The sequence below is a fragment of the Palaemon carinicauda genome, chromosome 1, assembly GCF_036898095.1.
Source record: "Palaemon carinicauda isolate YSFRI2023 chromosome 1, ASM3689809v2, whole genome shotgun sequence".
Classification (NCBI taxonomy): Eukaryota; Metazoa; Arthropoda; class Malacostraca; order Decapoda; family Palaemonidae; genus Palaemon; species Palaemon carinicauda.
In genome coordinates, this window is record NC_090725.1 from 237,178,961 (window position 1) to 237,201,708 (window position 22,748).

Here is a 22,748-nt window from a genome sequence, read left to right on the forward strand (position 1 = left end):
CACTACCCAGCTCCAATGTCCTAATTTATATTTATCTTAAGAAAAACATGTGAAAACAAAACATTCCTTCTCAATACATTATATGCTCAAATACATGAGAAAAAAAAATATCAAAATATGGTAAGCATGACATTATTTTAAGTTGTTTGCTGAGGTCTCTCGTGTCAGACAAGAAGCTCTTGTTATATTCATAAGTTTGTTTCAACTCTACTTGACTCCTCCCTACTTACTGCAGAGAGCCAATTTTTACCTACTTATGCCACACTAGTGAGGGCTCTAAACTGACACAGTTCAACACACTAAGCCTTATTATATGCAATTCAGAAACCTAGACATTAATATACTGTATAACGGCAGTGTTCTTCCAAGAGAAATTTAACGTCCAAACTTTGACATTGATATACTGTATAACGGCAGTGTTCTTCCAAGAGAAATTTAACTTCCTAATTGAGTAAAGCCTGGCAATTTACATTTAGATCAATAAGCTTAAACTAAAAGTGTACAGTATAATTTAGAGCTTTCTCAGCAGTTGATCATTTGGGCTTATTGCTACCAATTATCTGGAAATATCACACTAATAGTCAATATGCCATTCTATGTCGGCTTAATAATACTAGAACATAAATGTAAATACTTTGATCCTAAATAGTGACCAACATGACTGACGTGTGCAGTACATCCCTGTATTGCTTGCCAGAATAGAGGAGCAGTGGGATCATGATTATTTCCATGCAAAGCAAGCCATAGCAGAACAAAACACATTAGAGGGACAATAAATTACGATGCTTGTGATTGCAGCCTGTTGAAGATTATAAAACGTGCTCCTGAGGTACCCTTGCTGCATAGGTGATGTTTCACCGTTACTTCGGTAAAATTATATTTACGAACAGGGAAAAATTCTTAACAAAAAATGTTTCCCTGTAAATAAAATTTCACCAGATTTGACCTAAATTTCAACTGCAAAGAAACGGAACAACCAGTTCGACTACTTTGTTCCCACTACCCACTCACTAAAACTGGTATAACTGAAATAAAGGCAAATACAGTGAAAATCACATTATTTACTAAAGGAAAACATATTTTCTATTCAAAATTTTTGCACTATGACATTATGCGCTTTTAACCAAGGTGTTAGCCTTGCTTGGTGACACACAAAAAGGATTTGGAAAGGACTGAAGGGAAGAACTTGAAATAAGAAAGGAAGGGGGAAATATAACCACCCTATATCAGTTTCCATACGTATGGTTACATGACTGGTTAACGGAAACATCGTTGTGACAGTACGGCGTCTGTAAAGTAAACTTGAAGGGTAAACTCGTTCAGAGCAAGTATTTGCAGAAGTTCTAATACTGGTTAACATATATGTACCTATGAATGACCGAGAGTGATACAACCGTTTCATAGAATGTCAACAAACTTGGAAAATATACCAGTAGTATAGGATAGAGATTTTGGTTTTGTTATATGTCCAAAAAAATAATGTACAGGAGATTTTTTTACCATTATATACCGTTTCCTATTATGTTTTCCCCACACAAAACCCCAGGTTCCCATTATCGACAGATAAATAATATATATACTGTATATTCACTAAGTATTTATTTGCGGTGAAAATAAGTGTTCTTTATAAGAAAATGGGCATTTTTTTAAAGGAAAAACGGAGCCTTTGTAGTTTATGGGGACAGGCCTTTGACCGGCCGAAAATCGAGTAAAAAAAAAGTCCGAAATCGGCTCTTTTTTACGGGAATGATCACGGAATGAAATAATATTAATTTCTCCAGTTTTGTAATTGCTTGTCCCAACAATCTACATACTGGACCACTCTGGTCATGGATGTCGGAAACGTGCGAAAAAAAAAGTTCAAAATCTGCTCTTTTTCGCGGGAATGATCACGGAATGAAATATTAAATTCACTAGTTTTGTAAATGCTTGTCCCAACAATCTACATACTACGACCACTCTGGTCATGGATGTCGGAAATGTGAGAGAAAAATGGACAACTAACCCAAAATTCCCCTCCTAACCTGACCTACAAGCCATGTCCTTACCTTCCTCGTGAACTAACCGAGGGGGCTAACGCCCCCCTGTGGCCCCCCAAACACTGTCGCTAACATACAAACCCAACCTAACCAAACCTAGTAGTTCCCAGGTCACTACCCGACCCAGGTCACTACACAAAAAAAAGGTATGGGCAGCACTCAAAATTATATCTTAACCACATTGTCATAATAAAAAAGTACTCAGGCTTACCTTAACATTCGATGTCGCAAGATCAATTGTACACTTCTCACATGGACCCCTAAAATCCCCTAAGAGGCCTTCTCGAAATAAATAATGAAAGAATTCGGGGTAACTCGAGTAAAATCACGTAGGTGTATATACCTTAGAGTCTTAATCGAATCAATTTGATCAATATGAGTGATAAACTCAACAATATCGCTCAAAGAGTAACTGTACGAAACACGTCTACCCATTACGGCGGTTAGAGTTAGAAAGGGTCGACTCCAGGTCAATCTCGTGTCATGTGGGGGGGGATTAAAAATTTGAAATCACGCGGCCAACATAAGGTTTAGTTCGGTTGCTATGTTTGACACTGGCTTTATCTACCGAAATATCTTAACTAGATGTTGGCTAGCCTAACCTTTGGTTGTATATAAAACAAAATAGTATTCTGCATAATTTTAGGATGTGTCCCAACGAAATAACAATCTTAACAAGAGGTTAAAAATGAAGATTGTTGGAATTAGCGAAAACATAAGTCCGAACATCGATAGATAACTGTTCAAGCTTGCGCCACCAGCTGATAGGTGAACCGAGCGCCGCCAAACGGGTGTTATTATAGTCAGGCAGGAAACAATGCTTGCGGGAAATTTTACGATCGAGTGTTGGCTGTGGCTTCAGCGGACGACGCATTGTAACGACCTTTTCCTAACCTAACAATTCATGATAATTATCATAGCAGTATCAAATATCACTATAAATGACGTGTCCCTAAAAACTACAAACTTAACGAGGAAGTAAATATGTAGATTGACGGGACAGTATTAAATTGTAAAAACGAACGTTTCTTAGACTGGGATGACACGGGCTCTATCTATCGGGAAAGTTGGAAACTAAGCAGGAGCTACCCGTGACGTGCGTTCCGACCGTGCTGAACTTAGAAAATATTGCCGTGGTAAAGGTAAATTATGATACTATTCAAAATGATAAAATAACATCATATTATGGTATGTTGGATCATTGTAAAGAACATCTTCCCCATAATGAAAAACGATTTGGCTAGTAATAAGATATTGCCCTGTCCCCAAAAACTACAGACACCCCCCAATTTTCACCTGGGTAACCCACATTACTGTTGGGGTGTGTAGAGAAGCGATGGTTTTGTGGAAGATGACATATCACAAAATCAAAATTAATTTTCATGCTGGGTGGAGTCCAAAAAAAATTTACTGTGTAGGTTCACGTTTTCTAGATATTAAAAGCCGTTTCAGTTGGAACTAAAGTGCTTTTTTTTTTTGAGCAGTTGGAGTGGCGACTACCATAACTCAAAACCAATAGTTTTCCGCCAGTAATCATAATTAGGATTGTTAGAAACTCCTAATAAACCGTGTACCTGGATTTATGCATCAGAAGCAATATTGTGCTATTATATATAACCAAATAATTCACCTCACCTTTACACAAATAAAGGAGCAAAGCATATGCAACTGAGAACGAAACTAGATCTACGGTATAGCTGGTGTAAGCCTAGTATAAGGAACAGTAGACCATAACTTGTCTAGGATACACCTAACCCCCAAAGAAAGGGGATAACAGTACCGGTGAGAACAGCTCTATGAAAAGAGTATATACTGGAACATAATGTTCATATGGGTAACAATGGTTTGCATGCATTTCATAAAATTCAATGACAATGATGTCGATAAGGCTTTCCTACCTGTATTTGTAGTTGAAGTTCCCTTCATGGAATTGACGTAAAAATTCCCTGAATTTCTTCTTCACAGCTTGCAAGTTTATCTGATTTTGATCTTGCTGGTCTTCTTGCGAGAAATTGTCAGAGAAAAAGATTCCAGGATCATCAAATCCTTCCATTTTATCAGAATAGTCCTGGCACAAACTTTAACGAGTCACTTGTCTTCCTCAGAGAAGAGGTTGAAGGGCTGCCGACGAACTTGGCGGGAACCGGGACCGATTTGGGCGCGAAACTTCACTTTGTCAACATTGATAGAGATATAAAACATAGACTAACTTACATTTTTTTTCTCTCTAAAAGGAAAAATACCCTACTTTACTACTAACAGTTCTCTCACCCTTACACATTCAATTATATTGCCTAAACTACAGATTAATCTAAGAAATCCCTTGTTAGATGACGGTATAATACAATATTATGAACTGGCAATTCCGAAAACAAAGGAACTCTACCATATCTAGTACTGATTATATATCTATTCAAAGGTCTCTTCTGGGCCGATCGTGACCCATTCTTCTCTTTAAACACAATAGGAACTTTAAACAATGCTAATATAGTTGTTTAATACATGTTATAATAAATGTTAAATCAAAAGAGAAAAGCGAGCGAGTTCACTATTCCTTACAAATGGAAAGAAGCATTATCTCGCTTTGTTTACATCTGGTTGTGACACTGGGATTATGGGAGACGATGGTACATTTCAGAAATGATTACACCATACCTATATATTTTTAGGCAATTGTTAGTAATATTAAGGATAATTTGATTTTATTAGGATAAGGATTACTAACATTGTAAGTTTATACACTATATTATCAATGAAGGTATTAATGTTTGTTTCAGACTGTAGTAATGGTTTATAGCTTGTGAACTTGTGGACAAGTGTTTCATTGTCACAAGACATACCATACTATAGGGAAGACATTCAGCTTGTGAAGTCATTCTATCAAATAATATACAGAATGACATTAACATATATAGGGGGAATTGAATGAGTCAAAAATAAAAATAAAAGTATTAAAACCAAAAGTGATAAAGAACTAGGACTCATCGTTGCCTTCTCTGACAAATAAATTGGATTTGTTTGACTTGCAGAATTTGGGTCATTTAGTCCAACACTGGGATAAAAAACCCGTAGTTAAAAAAAATGAAGAGGAGAGGAAACAGAAGCAACTTTTAAGGCTAAACATCGAGTGCAGCAAAAGGGCCACAAAGACGGTGCAAATTTCTTCAAACAATGCAAGACAGCGTGTGAATGGACTAATTTTTCTCCCAGTGCTATAAAATAATGAATTACTTAGGAATCACTAGATATCACCTGAGATACATTTTTTGAGAAATATCAGGATGATTTTTTTAATGTGATTAACTGTGTATCAGGATTGACTGTTGTCGCTCTAATAGAGCTAGAATAAATTTTAAGACAGCAATGACTGATTATGTTACCAGAACTGACTATCCAAAATATGTAAGAGAATGGCAACACATCACGCAGCCAACAAAGCGTGTCGAAACAAACATAATTACGGATAGTTTAAAGTAATTGGAGCCAAGATGAACCTCTACTGTAGGTTCTAGAATTTTCAAATATGCGGCCCCAAGATTGTAAAACAAGCTAGCTTTTCCTCTCATCTGAAGTGAGGCTATTCATATTATGTCGTTGGCGTGTTGGGAGAGAGCCTGGTATACATGTATCAACTAAAAAGAAAAAAAAAACATGGGTTGTGCACACATGGTTAATAAGCAAGCCAGTACTTAATGCGGTGGGTGAAGTTATAGAGGTGATAACCCTCATCACAGTACCACTAACATCTCTTAAATCATTAGATTAAAAAAATAAGAACATCATTGCAGATGAAAATGAAAATAAAGAACATCAGATTGAAGGAATATAATTTAGAAAACAGACAACTCTATGGAGCTCAAGAAAAACTGATAGATAAGTATATTATAAAAGAAAATGCCATAGAAAATGCAAAGGTAATGCAAACAACAGATGAATTTAAAAGAAAAGGTGGGGTCAATGGAGCAGCATATTTGGATTTCAAATAGAGATGGACATAAGACTGCAATTGGAAATAAAGATGGAGTAACAAGAGAAAATGTTGAGGATGAAAAAAAATGAGCTTCATTATACAGACCTATTCCAGTTGGGAAAGAGTAATGTGGAGAATAGCGGAGAAACAAGCTGACAAAATTAATGAATTGTCTTTCCAGTGGGTGATAGGGAAAATCAGAATACCCGAGACAGACAAGAAATGAGCATTAGGATGTTAAAACACATGTGCCAAGACATGAACAATGACATGAGAAAAAATATAAATAAATTTAAAAAGATAATAGAAATACCAGATGAATGGGATGAAATAGAAATATCGGTGGGAAAGTCTAAAGGTAGACGATTAGATATAGACGATAGAAGAGGGATACTTTAGGCTCCAGAGCCTTTAAATATGCAGCCCCGAGACTATATACTAAGCACGAACGAAACATTCAAATGATTGAAGACATTAAGGCTTTCAAGAGGGAGCTGAATACTTTCTTATTTCAACAGTCATACAACAGTGACGATTTAACAGTAAATGAACAATACGCGATATGAAACGTTAAATACTCTGAACGAACAAGGTAAAACGACAGCGGAGGTCCTGTAGAGAGTGGGGTTCCCCTGCTGTATGGGAACGGAAGAGCAGCCATCAAAGTAACGTAAATATTTATTACGCACACGGTTAGTAAAAATGTTTGAGAGCTATAATGTTAAATAAAATTAAGGATAAAATTAGTGACAAGATTAGCATATTTCAGTGTGGTGAGATAGACGCTAGATCAACAGCAGATAACCTTATCAATCTGAATGCTATTCTAGATTATAATAATTACTTAAGAACCTTAACATATACAGTATATGGTTTGAGGATGCAGTAAAGTGTTTCGATAAAGTGTGCTTGAAAGACTGTATTAAAGAAGTGAGCAGGATGGTAGGGAAAGAGGATGTTAAGATGATATAAAATTAAATGAGAAAGCTAAAGCAATTATTAAGAGTCCCGTTGGACTTACAAAATAAATTATCATAGAAGGAAATGTAAGACAGGGAACAATTTTTGGACCAAAATTGTGTGCAATTGTCACGGACAAAGTTAAATTCTATAAGAGAGAAGACGATAACCCTGGTTAGAAACATTACAATAGAAGCCTGATTTATGTAGGTGATATAATGTTCCTTAGCAACAATAAATAAAGTAGAAAGAGATATATGCAACTGCCGCAGTATGGAAGAACTAAAGCAATTTACTTTTGGCACCAATCCACAGAAGTGTCATGGGTAGATACAATACTTTTAAAAGGATATAATGAAACACAAAAATATCTATTCCCAGTGTGAGCAGCGAGGCGAGACGAGATTCGACTGTGGACAGTAGCCCTGTTTGGGCAATCCTGTCATCTCTTCATTTTCATCAGCATTTTGGAAGTAAACCAAGCCTCGCCGAGATTTGACTTCCGACCAGTGATAAGGGAACTGCCCCTGTTTTGACCAAGATGTCATCATCTTAATTAGTGGAGTCAGCATATTTTGAGAAACTGAGCCCGAGGGAAATCCTTGTTTAGGATATATGTCTCATCATGGAAAGACACGTGCTGTCCTTTAGTTACGACTTAACACGTGGTTCGGATTGCATCAGAAATTTCTTCTAGAAGCTTCCATAGCGTAATCGAAGTGGGCTTTTTTTTGAGGAAGCCAATAGAGATGCAGAATTGTTAAAAAAGAACGCCTTCTATGGAGATGACTACTGCCCACTGTAATTAACTCCGCCCATAAATGGGTATATAAACTTCAAGAAGAGATTGTCTAGGACATAAGGCAAGAGAGGAACTATGTCTGAAGCTCATAAGATATAAGTCCTAGTGAATAAGAAACAGAGAAGACCAGAAGTCTGATAGAGCCAGATTCTAACCTACCCTTCAGACAACAAAAGCCTATCTCCAAAAGATCCTGCTATGGCCGAGAAGAAGAGACAAATTGAAGCAGCCAGCCCTCCCTGCTTGTGACAAGAAGTAGCCAAAACTACCTGCAGCCTGCCTTCGTTCAACAGAATCCTTGGGAGAAGATCTCTGATGTCCCTTCTTGATGACACCCCTTTTGTGACGTCTTCGAATCCGGTCATCATGCCAGTTTCATCTGAACTTCAGCCGCCGTCCAGCAACGTTCTTAAGGCTCACTTCAACAGTATCATCGAATTCTTGGAAGAGGACCTCTGATGTCCCATCTTGATGCCACCTTTTTGTAACGTCTTCAAATCTGGTCATCGTGTTAGTTTCATCTGAACTTCAGCCGCCCTTCTGCAACGTTCTCAAGCTTGAAGTCTCCGTACCAGTATCGTCTGAGCAGCTGCAGAAAACTATTATTAAGTATTTCTACCTTATTGACTGTTCCCCTTTTCGGTTGATGTTTTGGTTGATTTGGTTTGTCAGTTAAAAGTAACCGAAGAAGTAACACTGATTTCTTTGTGAGTCTGTGAATAAATGTGTTGTGTTTTTCTTGTGTTTCTTTTTATATTCATTTCCCATATTTCAATTGGTGTTGTTGATATTTATTTTACTTATTAAAAGAACCTGTAACGATTTTAAGATCGTAACAAGAAGTCAGCAATATTAGTAACAAGACACAAAACAGAAGAGGTTAGAAAGGGTAATGGAGGGGTTAGAAATGGAAGGATAGAAACCATAGTGTTACCAACTGAAGCATGAGGAATATAATAGAGTAAGAGATTTGGCATTGCTGCAGAGGATAAAGATATATGAAACGGTAGTGGTACCTACATTGCTTGCAAATATTAAGACAAGGTGTGTAATAAAAGAAAAGGAAATTTAAGAACTAGAGGGGATACAGTACAAGATTTCAAGAGGAATGTTTGCACAGGTTGCAACCACACCTTAATGGGGGTTAATACAAGGCCTTGATTAATAGCAGAAACAGGAATATGGCCAGTTGAAAATAGACTAGAGTAAAAAAAGGTGATACTGTTTCATAATACCCGATGATATACGATTAGTTAAGCGGATAGTGGAAGGCCAAATAAGGGAACCATATTGGGAATGCTGGGGATAAAGTATGATATTAAAATTGAAGAAGTAAGAAAGTACAAGAAGCAAGTACTCAAGAAAGAAATAAAAAGAAAAGTGATAAATTAAATTGAAAGAAAAATTGAAGAAAAGGAAGTAGAAATGACTAAACTGAAGTTTGTAAACAGTAATGACAGAAGAGATTACAAAGGAGAACTTAAAATTAAGGAAGCAGTAATAGTTATGAATTGAAAAAAAAAGTTTGAATATAATAGAATTAAAAGAAAATTATAGAAACAGGAATGAAAATTATATGCTTTGTGTGTTGAGTAGTGAGGTAGATGATAACACTGAGAATATGTTTAGCAACAAGGAATTAAGAAAATTTAGAAGCAATGGCCGAATTAGGGAAGTTAGAAACACCAACTAAAGAAGCTGCCTGATATACAGTATTGGACAGCCATTGAACCTGGATGTTAAAAGTAAAAGTATGGAAGCTCTGCTGTCTATGTAGGAAGTAACTAATGACAATGAACTTTCTGCAGATTGCAGCGCTTTGCCCCTACGTTTCTAGTAGTGTGCCCATAATCATATTGGTGTGGAGAGAGCAACGACGAACCAGGAAAGGATGAAGAAACAATGGTTGAAGCCTTCTTCTTTGCTGTCATATTGATTGATTAAGACAAAGACTTCGGTGAAGAGAAGAGCGCAGAAAAATATTTTCACGAAAACAAGACAGTGAAGATCTTATTATTATTAATTGCTAAGCTACAACCCTAGTTGGAAACGCAGGATGCTACAAGCCAAAGGGCTACAACAGGGAATATAGCCCAGTCAGGAAAGGAAATACGGAAATAAATAAACTACAAGAGAGTTAATTAACAATTAAAACTAAATATTTTAACAACTGTAACGATATTCAAATCAATCTTTCGTACATAAACTATATAAACAAATAAAAACAAGAGGAAGAGAAATAAGAATAGTGCGTGCAAGTGTATCCTAAAGCAAGAGAACTCTACTCCAAGACAGTGGAAGACCATGGTAGAGAGGCTATGGTACTACCCAAGACTAGAGAACAATGATTTAATTCTGGAGTGTCCCTCTCATAGATTGGGGTTACGACTGACTGTCTATGAGCCCTCATCCAGAAATAAGGTGTGCGTGCATGCATGCGTGCGTGCGTGCGCGCCTCTCATAGAACTGCTAGGGCCAGGGAAATGGCAGTGTATATTAGGACTGAGTATCCTGCTTCTCATAAGTCCTGCTATGAATGTGGATGTCATGAGATTCAGGTAATAAAAGTTTGTGGTAGGCATAACCACTTCTATTTGTGTTCGATCTACCGGAATCCAGACATGGATGATTCTATTTTCGATTGTCTTTTTACCATTATGGGTAGAATACATGAAGATGATAGAAAGGCCTCTTTTGTCTTTGTTGGTGATTTCAATGCTCACTAATAGGGAGTAGTTAATTTCTGTTTCTCCTACTGATCACCACAGCTTAAGAGCTTTAGACTTTGCCTCTGAATCAGGCTGTGAGCAAATCATAAGTAAAGCTACTCACAGGTCTGGTAACTGCTTGGACTTTGTATACACCGACTCCCCTAGTGTTATAAGAATTAAGGTTGGTTCTCCAGTTGGGACATCTGATCATGCCTTGATTTCATTAATAGTGAAAACTGAGCAGCCTGTCCCTGATGTATCATACTCATGGAAGATTTATATGAAATCTCAAGCAGACTGGAATGGGATTTTGAGTGATCTTTTGTGTTTGAATTGGTCACAATTGTATAGTAGTGTAGATCCTGTTGTCCCTTTGAATGAGAATCTAGTCAACATAATTGATAAGTGTATCCCTTTTTGTGTGCTAAGGTACCGAGTGAAGGACAAATCATGGTTCAATGATGATTGTAGACTTGCTTATTTGGAGAAGCAGGAGGCTTATCATCTTTGGAAGGGTAACAGATCAGATTTGACTTGATATAACTATGATCAGCTTAGAGTTTTTGCTCAGAGAGTTTATAGTTCATTTGAAAAGGAATACAATTTAGCCATAAAAGAAACCCTTTCTGGTACAACCCGGGAACATAAGTGGTGGACTATCCTTGAATCTGCACTATTCAGTGTAGATGCACCAGTTTCTTCTTTACTTAAACCAGATGGCTCTGTCACTCAATGTCCAAAGGAAAAGGCAACAATTTTAGCTGATGTGTTTGACAGTAAGCAGAGTAATGAGAAATTTGATCTTCCCCATTCCCATTTTCCTGAGGCTAAACTAACTACTTTAGTTTTTTGATCTCGTAAAATTAAAGCTCTCTTGATTGACCTTGATGCTTATAGAGGTGTAGACGCAAATGGTATTTTTACTTTATTTCTTATAAAGACTGCAAATTTAGCTCCAAAATTATCTGTTATTTTGTGCAAGTTAGCAAGAAGAGGAGCTTTTAGTACTTGTTGTAGAACTGGTAACGTTACTCCACTTTGTAGATGTGCTTGTAGTAACTCAAGTTCAATCGATTACCACCCAATTTCCATAACTCCCATAATATTTAAAAGTTTTTGAACACCTTTTGGTAAAAGGTCTTCATAGGTTTGCTAAAGGTAATCATCTATTCCCTAGTTTACAATTTGGTTTTCGTAAAGACCTTGGAGCATGTGATGCCATTCTTAGAATCTCCAATGATATACAGAAATCCCTTGATTGTGGTCAGGAAGTTCTTAAGATTGGCCTTGATTTTAGTGTTGTCTTTGACCATTTTAATCAAGAGGCCCTTGTTTTCAAACTCAAACAGTTGCCAGTCGGTGGGTCATTTATTAGCATCAGTATTAAATTTTAAGCAATAAATCACAAAGAGTTGTTGTTGATGGGCGCAATTGTAAGTATAGGAATGCAATATAGTAAGGCGAGGCAATTTTGGACACCTTTTTAGAAACCTTTGTACAAAATCTGTATTAATAATTTATGACCAAAAATCAAACAGGCTTTCAAAAGAAGGAGGTCTCATCTATAAAAATGGTTTGTCTCATAATCATCAGAGAATTAGAAATTCCTATATCTCATCAATATAAAAAATATCTCAGAGGCGAGGCAATTTTGGACAGCGAGGCAATTATGGACACGTCTGTATCTCCGTTAAGCAGCAACGCTCAGTTTCCAAATTATGATAATTTGGGGTCACTATCAATATAAATATACTAGAAAAAATTTATGGACTTACATAAATTTTTGTGTCCGTAATCCAAGACTGTCCAATTTTGCCTCACCAAGAAAAAAGTGAGAAAGTTGCCTGTCCAATTTTGCCTCACCAAGAAAAAAGTGAGAAAGTTGCCTGTCCAATTTTGCCTCACCAAGAAAAAAGTGAGAAAGTTGCCTGTCCAATTTTGCCTCACCATGGCTTTGAAAACTGTCCAATTTTGCCTTACTATATGAATATATAAAATAAACTTTGTATTCGAGCACGCAGATATACTTTTATGTGTAAATCTACATATATGTTATCATAAGCATACAAAATAAGACATTTGGAGTGCAGTATGGGGAGGGGGGGGGGGGTTGTCTGCTCAGAGTGACACCCTAAAAGGGGGTGACACCCTGAGAGTTGTATCTACAAAAAGCTTGTCTTTCTATCTCGAGGGTTATGATATGATTTTCAAAAAGTTATTTAATACTGAGGACACACTCAAAGGTGTTGACACTCAGGGCTGGAACCTTCAAAAGGATCGACCAAATCATGGTGACATCCTCGAGAGGGGTCACCCCAAATGCTATAAATAATAATAAAATAAAATAAACTTTCTTGTATATACATTGTTCCTAGAATAATTCACAAATTCAAATGAAAATTTCAGGTATTAGGGAAAATATATTTTACCTTTTCTGCTAATTTCCATGTTGATAACTGCAATGGAAAAGATGCAGCTGGCGTGTTGCCTTTTTGATATGGTGTTCAATGCAGCAACATTGAGTAAAAGCATGATAGTGAGAGATATCAACGACGGACAAAGCTGATCCCATAAACAATATTCGTCCTAAGTTGTACATATCAAGTTTATTCTTCTTATCTTTACCTCATATTATGAACGAGCCATCAAAGAGACACTTTTACCAACAAAAGATAATCTTACAGAAAAAGCAACCAAGAGTAATAAAAACAAAACAAGAATAAGAAAGTCATTTGCTCAAATAGTAACAGAAAGGGAGGCAATCAAAGATTTAAGAAAAAGAGATGAAATGCAGAACAATGAAGGAAAAACCCTAAAGAAAGGCATTAACAGAAATAAAAACAAAACAAATAATGGAAATACAAAGCAACCAAATATTTCTCGATTTCTAAGAAAGATGTGTGCAAACGCTAAAGTGAATATAAAAAAATCTAAATTGACCAAGGTAATTAATAGTGATTATTCAAACTACTTGGATAGCCCTGATAGTGAATCAAAAGGAATTTAATTAATTTTGGAAGAGCGTTTCACTTCCATATAAAGAAGCCTCAGTTGTAGGAAAATGGTATGTGGTAATTTAGCAAAAGATAAGGAGCATCCATTATTTTGCATTGATATAGCAACAAAATGGTTTTTAGCGGAAGGAGGCAAAGTGACTCACTTTGAGTTAAATCGCTTGAAACCACATATCATCTCCTCCTACGCCTATTGACGCAAAGGGCCTCGGTTAGATTTCGCCATTCGTCTCTATCTTGAGCTTTTAAAGCAATACTTCTCCATTCAACATCTACTTCGCGCTTCATAGTCCTCAGCCATGTAGGCCTGGGTCTTCCAACTCTTCTAGGGCCTTGTGGAGCCTGGTTGAAAGTTTGATGAACTAATCTCTTGGAGAGAGCGAAGAGCATGCCTAAACCATCTCCATCTACCCCTCACCATGATCTCATCCACATATGGCACTTGAGTGATCTCTCTTATAGTTTCATTTCTAATCCTGTCCTGCCATTTAACTCCCAATATTCTTCTTATGGCTTTGTTCTCATATCTATAAAATCTGTTGGATATTGTTTCATTGTTATACCACGACTCATATCCACACAGTAACACCGATCTCACTAAACTGATATATAGCCAGACTTTTATATGTAATTTCAGGCGATTTGATTTCCAGATATTACTTAACCTAGCCATTGTCTCATTTGTTTTTTTCAATTTTTCATTGAACTCAAAATCTTAATCCCTGTATAAGATATCATAGTTCCTGAATATTTAAATGGTTCCACCTCATTAAACCTTTTTCCTTCCAATGATATTTCCTCTTCCATTGTATGTTCCAATCTCCTCATCTCTGTCTTTCTTCTATTTATCTTGACCTGTGGTTTTCTGCTAATAAGGACAGCGTCATCAGCATACTCTAGGTCAGCTAATATCCTGTTACCAATCCAGTCCAATCCTTCTCCAACATCCCCAACTCTTCTATGCATTACAAAATGCATGAGAAGGATAAACAACATAGTATTTTCATGACAACTGACGTAAGTGTGATACCTCTGTAATTATTGCAATCAGTCAGACCTCCTATTTGCCGTTTTCACCAACACTCCTAGTTCCCATTCATCAGGCTTTCCCTCTTCACGTCACATTCTACAAAATAATCTTGTAAGTAATCTGGGAGTCACTTCATTTTCGGCCAATATTATCTCAGCAGTTATTCCATCATAACTAGAGGCATCCCATCTCTTCGACTTCAAACACACTGAATTCATTGATGGGCACATCAAGGTATTCCTCAGCTTCAGGTATATCAATCAAATTATTCCCTTTATATCTCCTATTCATGACCCCACTAAAGTGTTCCATCCAACGTTGCCTTTCTTCATCTTCTGTTGTTATAACAGCTCCATCTCTCTTTTTGATGTGAATATACTTCTTCTTCTTTGCTCCCGTAGAGATTTCTATATTAATTCTATGTACAATTCTTATACCATAGTCACTCACTGAATCCATAGCATTGCCAGACTCATCTGCTTTCCTGTCTAAATATTCTCGCCAGTCATTTCTGGTTTTGACCTCACTATCAATACTGGAATAGTTAGCATGCTCTCCCTTGCAATTTTCATTACTTTCTCAAAAAATTCCAACAATCAACTTCTATCTTTGTCTCCTTTTTATAGTATCCCAAGTATCATTCGTTAATTGTTTGCTATTTGTCTCTTAAAGTCTCTAAGACTGAAAATCGATTCTTACATTCAATTACAAAGATTTCTCTGCTCATCCTCTAGAAGCTAGTTGTATCAAACCTAGATATTTTATCTACATTTCTGTTGGGTGCATTCGGTTTTAATTTCAGTGTAGCAAGAGGAGCTAGTGGTCACTACCAATATTTGCACCTCTATAGCTTCTTACATTTCTCAGAGTCCTCCTTCTCTCTTTATCAATGGCTATGTGATCTATTTGATTTTTGTAATTGCCACATGATGAAGCCCATGTATATTTGTGGATGTCCTTGTGCTCGAAAAGAATATCTCCAATAATAAGATTGTTTGTTGAACAAAAACAAAATCGGCCCCATTTTCATTTGCAACTTCGCCAAGACCCTCAACACCCATCACATTCTCTATACCTCGATTATTCCTTGCAACTTCAGCATTGAAATCACCAATCACAATTTTCGTATCACTCTCTGGGATCTCATCTGTTACACACTGCAATTCCTCATAGTATTCATCTTTCCTGTCTTCAGGGAAATCCTTTGTTGGTGCACAGTTAACTATAGTACTCATATTGCACTGCTTTGATTTAAACTTTGCAACTGACCATCTGCTATATACAGCTCTTCATTCCATTAATGACTTTTCTGCTCTTGATGTCGCCATTCCTACCCCTTCTCTTCCAACTCCATCTGTTCTTCCTGAGTAGATACTGTATATGCATTGCCTTGGTGCGAGTTCTTTACCAATCCTTCTACAACGTGTTTCACTTAGGGTTAAGATATCCAAACTATAATTCATAAATTCATTCTCTACTTGTTGTAACTTCAAAATCTGATTCATGTTTTTAACATTCCAATTACAAATTTTCAATTTTTCTTAGCACCCTACAACGCCCGGGACGGGGGCCATTCTTTCATTTTCGCTTTTCAAAGAAAGATTAAATCCATAAAGGATTCGTTGGTTAGAGTCATCAAAGGACAGCCAGTTCCTTGTGATGCGCAGTGCCTAACTAAGGCAAGTGACCCCTGCCGGTCCATACTAACTCCACTAAGATCATCCGCCAGGCATCAGGGGTAGAGGAGTATCCAGAACACCAAACGGATACATACCTTTTTCAAATCACAGATGTAATTAAAGGTCCTTTATGTATGAAACCCAGGCCTTAACGAAAATGGTTAGTGCCATCTATAAAAGAACAGAAGCAGTTTTTTGAGCATTCAGTTGAAGTAAATAGACAAGACTTATATTCAGGCATTTATTTTGTTACGTATATGGCTATAATATATATTGAATTGTTCACTTTCATTTCAGGTTTTGCATTGTACATATTTTTTCATAAGTAATAGGTTTTATTAATATCTTCTTTGAAAAGAAAACCTTTTCTTTTTTCCGTTTTTTACAAATCAATATTTTTTCTCTTGAAGTATATGGTCAAAAATATTTTCAAACAACTATCATTTCTGGTTAAAATTATTAAGAAAATATATAGATACATGCAAGAATAATATAAAAGATAAGAAAATTACAAAATCTATTACTTAATAACTTATCATTATGAACTAGTTGTTTTTTCATTTAAGTGTCCAAAATTGCCTCACCATTTTTCGAGGTGAGGCAAAATTGTACACTAGATATTCCAGATTTCTTCATCAATTTTTTATTTTAAACCTTCCTTTAGTATCATCTACTATTTTTTTTTTTTAGAAATAATAATTTCTAGTATTATTTTTGAGAAACCCTAAAATGAAGGTGAGGCAATTATTGGACACCCATATTCAACAATTATTCTAGTGGTATTTAATACTTTTTCAAAACCAAACATACTAATATTTATAAAGTAGAAGGGTGGGGAATTTCTAACAGCATTATAGTTTTTGAAAATTATAAATAGTTTTAGAGATATTGCATCTGTCCAATTTTTGCCCCACTTGTCCAAAATTGCTTATGTCCAAAATTGCCTTACCCTACTATATCTGGTCTTCCTCAAGGTAGTGTTCTTGGCCCATTACTTTCCATACTATATACACATGACATGTGGTTTGACTTAGAAAACAAGCTTGTTGTATATGAAGATGATGCTTCACTTGTTGCAGCAATTCCATCTCCTAAATGCAGATCTGGGGTTGCTGAATCCCTTAATAGATATCTAGCTAAAATTAGTACATGGTGCAAATTATGGGGCATGAAGTTGAATCCTATCAAAACTCAAAGTATGATTGTAAGTAGGTCAAGGACGGTGGCTCCTCAACATCCGATTCTCAGCATTGATAAAGTTTAACTGTATGACTTTTAACATTTTAGGTGTGATTCTTGACAGCAAATTTACTTTTGAGAAACGCATTAGGTCTGTGTCTTGTTCTAATGCACAAAACTTGGCTTATTGAGAAAGTATTTTTAGATTTTCGGTGATCAATCTATTCTGAAGAAGCATTTTAATTCTTTCATTCTAACTAGTTTCGAGGATTGTTCTCCTGTCTGGTCTTCAGCTGCTGATTCTCAATTTAATTTGTTGGACAGGAACTTACGGTCTATTAAATCTCTTATTCCTGATCTAGATATTAATCTACGGCACTGTCATTCAATTAGTTCGTTATGGATGTTGTATATGATTTTTCATACTTCTGATCATCCTTTACATTCAGAACTTCCCAGACAGTTCCATCCTGTTCATAATACTAGGCATGCAGTTAATCATAATAGTCAGGCCTTCTCCATTATGAGGCTCAATACTACACAGTATTCTAGAAGTTTTATTCCAGGTGTGAACAAGTTGTGGAATTCTTCTTCTTCTTCTTTGTCTGCATCTTTTCCCACTTTTGTGGGGTCGATGATGTTCCTGGCCAGCATTCTCCATCTACCTCTGTCCCACACTTCATCACCAGTTAATCCCTTTGATCTAAGGGAGGTTGAATAAGTTGAACTTCATAAGTCCAAACTTGCAGCAAATGTTTTTATGTTGGGCAGGCTGGCATAGGACTTCTTATAGTTTATATATGAAATAAATGTCTTGATGTTGTTACAGTGTTTAAATATTTCATTCAAGTCATTCCTTAATTCTCATATCGTTTATCTATTTCCTTATTTCCTTCCCCCACTGGGCTATTTTTCCCTGTTGGAGCTTTTGAGCTTATAGCATCTTGCTTTTCTAAATAGGATTTTAGCTTAGATAATAGTAATAACAATAATAATAATGATAATAATAATAAGAACAATAATAATAATAATAATAATAATAATAATACTATAGCTAAAGAGTCTCTTCTACCCTTAGCCGCTGAACAATTACAGTGCAGTAGTTAACCCCTTGAGCGAGGAATTGTTTGGTGATCTCAATGGTGTCTGGTGTATGAGGACAGAGGGGAATAAATAAGGAATAGGCCATACTATTTAGGGTTCGTATAGGCAAACGGAAAACGAGCCGTAACCAGAGAGATGGATCCAGAGTAGTACAGTTTGGCCAGTCAAAGGACCCAATAACTCTCTACGGTAGTATCTCAACGGGTGGCTAGTGCATGTCAGGATGCCAGAAAACCTCAAATCAACCAATCAACGGGTGGCTGGTGCCAGATCATCATCATCATCATCATCTCCTCCTACGCCTACTGATACAAAGGGCCTCGGTTAGATTTCGTCAGTCGTCTCTATCTTGAGTTTTTAAATCAATGTTTCTCCACTCATCATCTCCTACTTCACACTTCATTGTTATCAGCCATGTTGGCTTGGGACTTCCAACTCTTGTAGGACCTTGTGGAGCCCAGTTGAAAGTTTAGTGAATTAATCTCTCTTGGGGAGTGCGAGGAACGTGGCCAAACAATCTCCATCTCATCATGATCTCATCCACATGACACTCGAGTAATCTCTCTTAGTTTCGTTTCTAATCATGTCCTTCTATTTAACCCCTTGATATTCTTCTGTGGGCTTTGTTCTCAAAAGTCAAAACTACAAGTTTGTTGGATTTTGTTTCATTGTCATACCACTACTCATGTCCATACAGTAACACCGATCTCACTAAACTGATATATAGCTTGATTTTTATATGTAATTTCAGGCGATTTGATTTCCACATTTTACTTAACCTAACCATTATCTGATATTTTTTTTTATTAAGATACACCTTACACAAGATTATTAAACAAGAACATAACAACATATCTGTGAAATAGATATTAGAAGGAAATCATGAGGTATATGAAATGAGTTTTCTTGCTTATATAACACTTAGATCAGCAATGGAAAGATTACAACAGGTATAAACTTAAAACAGTCATCTTTTTATTTCCTGTTTTATTGATAGCAGGAATCGTGTATTGTGGATGGGTTAATGTTATTTCCCTAACTTATAAAAAATGACACTATTTACCACAGTAAGTCTTAAAGGAAAAAATAATTTTTATAGAAAAAAAAATAATGTTTATATTCATTGGCAGTTCATTATCAATTAGATAGTTGAGGAAATAAAAGTAATTAATAACTAAAATGGACTTCGGACATTTTGAAAGTGACTCATTACAAAAGTTTAATGTTAAATAAAGCAAAAGCATGAATAAGTAAAAGCATTTTGACTAAATACTGTATATGAAGCGATAATTATATCAGTATGGCATAGAAACTAAATATATTTTCTAAGGTATGTGGTAGTCTCATTTTCTATGATATTTCATGATGGAAAACTAATGTAGTCACGCACGCAATACCTGGAATATAAACTTGGACAAGTCGGTTGTTTCACTCTTACTGAAATTGTAAAGGAGACCAAATTTTAAACCGATTATTTCCTTAGAAATTTTGTCAGTTTTGTAAGGACTCCGTGGAAGCTACATTCACCGCCCATAAAATGTTAACTAGGATACATGAGCTTTTCATGGTCAAACACGTGGCGGCATTAAAGATTGAAAATATGGAATCGAGTGCGATTTTCATGTTTTCAGTGTGGTGGGATAGAGGGTACATCTATAGCAGATCACCTTATCACACTGAATGATGTAATAGACTATAATGTCATTACTTAGGAACCTCAACATATGTTTTAGGGATGTAGTAAAGTGTTTTGATAAACTGTGTTTGAAAGATTGTATCAAGGGATTAAGTATGATGAGAGGGAAAGATGATGCGATGATGATATATAAATTGAGTGAGAGAGCTAAAGCAATTATCAAGAGTCCCGTTGGATATACAGAGGAAATTAGGATAGAAGGAAGCGTAAAACAGGGAACAGTATTTGGACCAAAGTTATGTTCAATAGTTGTGGAAAAAGTTAATGAAGTGTGAGAAGACGATAACCCTGATTAGAAACATTAGAATAGAAGCCTTAATTTATGTAGATGATATCATGTTTGCAAGCAACAATCGATACAAAGTAGAAAGAGACATCAGCAACTACCTCAGTTTGGAAGAACTAAAGAAATTTACGTTTAGCACAAAATCCACAGAAGTCTGCGGTGTTAGTAATTAGGCACAAAAAAAGAAGAGGTTAAAAAGACGAATGGAGTGGTTAGAAATGGAAGGATAGAAACAGCTAAGGAATACAAATACTTAGGAGAATGGTACTTAGAAAAAAGGAAACCATTGCCGCAGCATAAGCCAAAGGGAAGCAACAATAGAATACATGGTGAAAGAAGTTAGGAAGTATGGAGACAGTAACAGAGTAGGAGATTTGGCATTGCTAGTGAAAATAAAGATCTATGAGACAGTAGTACAGTACTACCAACAATGTTCATAAATATTGAGACATGGCGTGTAATAAAAGAAAAAGAAATGAAAGAACTAGAGAGTATACAGTACAAAATCATGAAAGGAACGTTTGAACAGGTTGCTACCACACCTTGCTGGGGGCTAATAGCAGAAAACAGGAATATGGCCAGTTGAAAATAGAATAGAGTATAAAAAGATGATGCTTTTTCATAACATCATAACATCAGATGACAAACAACTAGTTAAGGAGGTGGTGGAAGATCAAATAAGAGAACCATATGGGGAATGTTGGGGAAAAAGTATCATAGAAAACGGATTTTGAGCGAAGCGAAAAATCTATTTTTGGGTGAGATGGCCATGACGTCCTGATGGAAGGTTCCTTTAGTAGCTTCCTAAGGGTATATATGTCTACAGTGGATATTCCCAGAGAATTAAACCAAAAATTTCACAGAATTCTAACTTTTGGCGCGAGTACCCTAAAGGTTTCCCTTTAGGATATCGTATATCAACAGGGGACGTATGCATTGACACACCACATGGCCATCTGCACCCCACATAGTGTTTACGCTTCGAGGGGGAAAAGGTGGCGAGATAACTGAGGAGCCGTTGCAAAGTTATCCTCCTACGTTACTGTTACGGTACCTCGCGACGTAAACAAACAGCAGCCATAGCTGCCCGCCATCATGAATGACGTCACGTCCATCTTCTTCATTCCAAACTCAGCGCATCTACCAGCCTCCACGATACAATATGGAAGGGAGGGGCCTGCAGGCTGAACTGGAAACAGTAGGGTGGGTCCATCAGGACGTCATGGCCATCTCACCCAAAAATAGATTTTTTGCTTCGCTCAAAATCCGTTTTTTGGGCTCAAGCCATGACGTCCTGATGGAAGTGTACCAGAGAATTAGTGTATCGTGGTTTTTCCCCATTTCAAGTGCCTTCTACTTCAAACAATATTCCTTTGGTCTGGTGACCATAGAGACCGTGACATCTCCGTTATATGTCACTACCAGTGGCATAACAATGACATGGCTTCCTGCCCCCCTGGCAGGGAGGTCCTGTTTGGACAAGAGGAATATCTCGAAGTGCCCTGATGAAGATAAACTCACCTAGATGCGAAGATTGTGCCGGTCTCGTGGACAGATCAGAAGGTTAAGTATTTATGTAGGAACAATATTTTACTGATTGGTGAGTATATTTCAGACAGGAGATTTATTATACAGTACATAATATAATAATGAGAATAGGGGCAAAGAAAACAGTAACTGCAATTTATTTTCATATGGAAAGGTGAAATAAGACGCATATGGTAAATAAAATATCTATTTTATTCAATAAATTGCAAAATTAAAGTAAGGTAATTATTTACAATAATATAAACGAATAATGGACATAGATTATGAGTTGACAGACGATAATGTGGAATCTGAAAGGGAAAAAATTATTGCCTTTATACACATAAGTTCCCGGAGGAACGAAAGTCTGTTTTAAAATCACTATACACTTCATGTCAAAGAACATGTGGCACACGTGTGAGAATCTATGTCACTTCACCTTGGGGAAGAATAGTCCAAATGTGACACTAAGTGTCACCTGAAACCACTATGTATCGCACTAGGGTCAACATAGGCACCCGTTGAGTTAGAGTCCCGAAATAACTCACTGTTCTACGCAGCACTAAACAGCCGGTTTCATTACACTACCTGCTGCTACCACGAATCTCTTGATTTCGTGCACCTGCTTTGCATAGTGTTTGAAGAACACTCTAGATGATTTCCAGCCTGTGAATGATCGGAGGCTTTCGAAATCCATTCCTTGGAAGAAATTCAGGGAAGAGGCGACTTTCCTAGGATCATGACCTGCGGG

The 22,748-nt window shown here is 36.5% G+C and overlaps 1 protein-coding gene across 1 annotated transcript in view; it reads right to left on the reverse strand.

Annotated features, from left to right (window-relative positions):
• Mcm5 (Minichromosome maintenance 5) overlaps window positions 1-4,309 on the reverse strand; it is a 41,221-nt gene extending 36,912 nt beyond the window's left edge. Inside the window, exon 1 of the mRNA XM_068388125.1 lies at window positions 3,938-4,309. Within this exon, the coding sequence (XP_068244226.1) occupies window positions 3,938-4,092 (155 nt within the window). The 5' untranslated portion in view covers window positions 4,093-4,309. The remainder of the gene's footprint in view (window positions 1-3,937) is intronic.
• Between the last annotated feature and the right edge of the window lie 18,439 nt (window positions 4,310-22,748).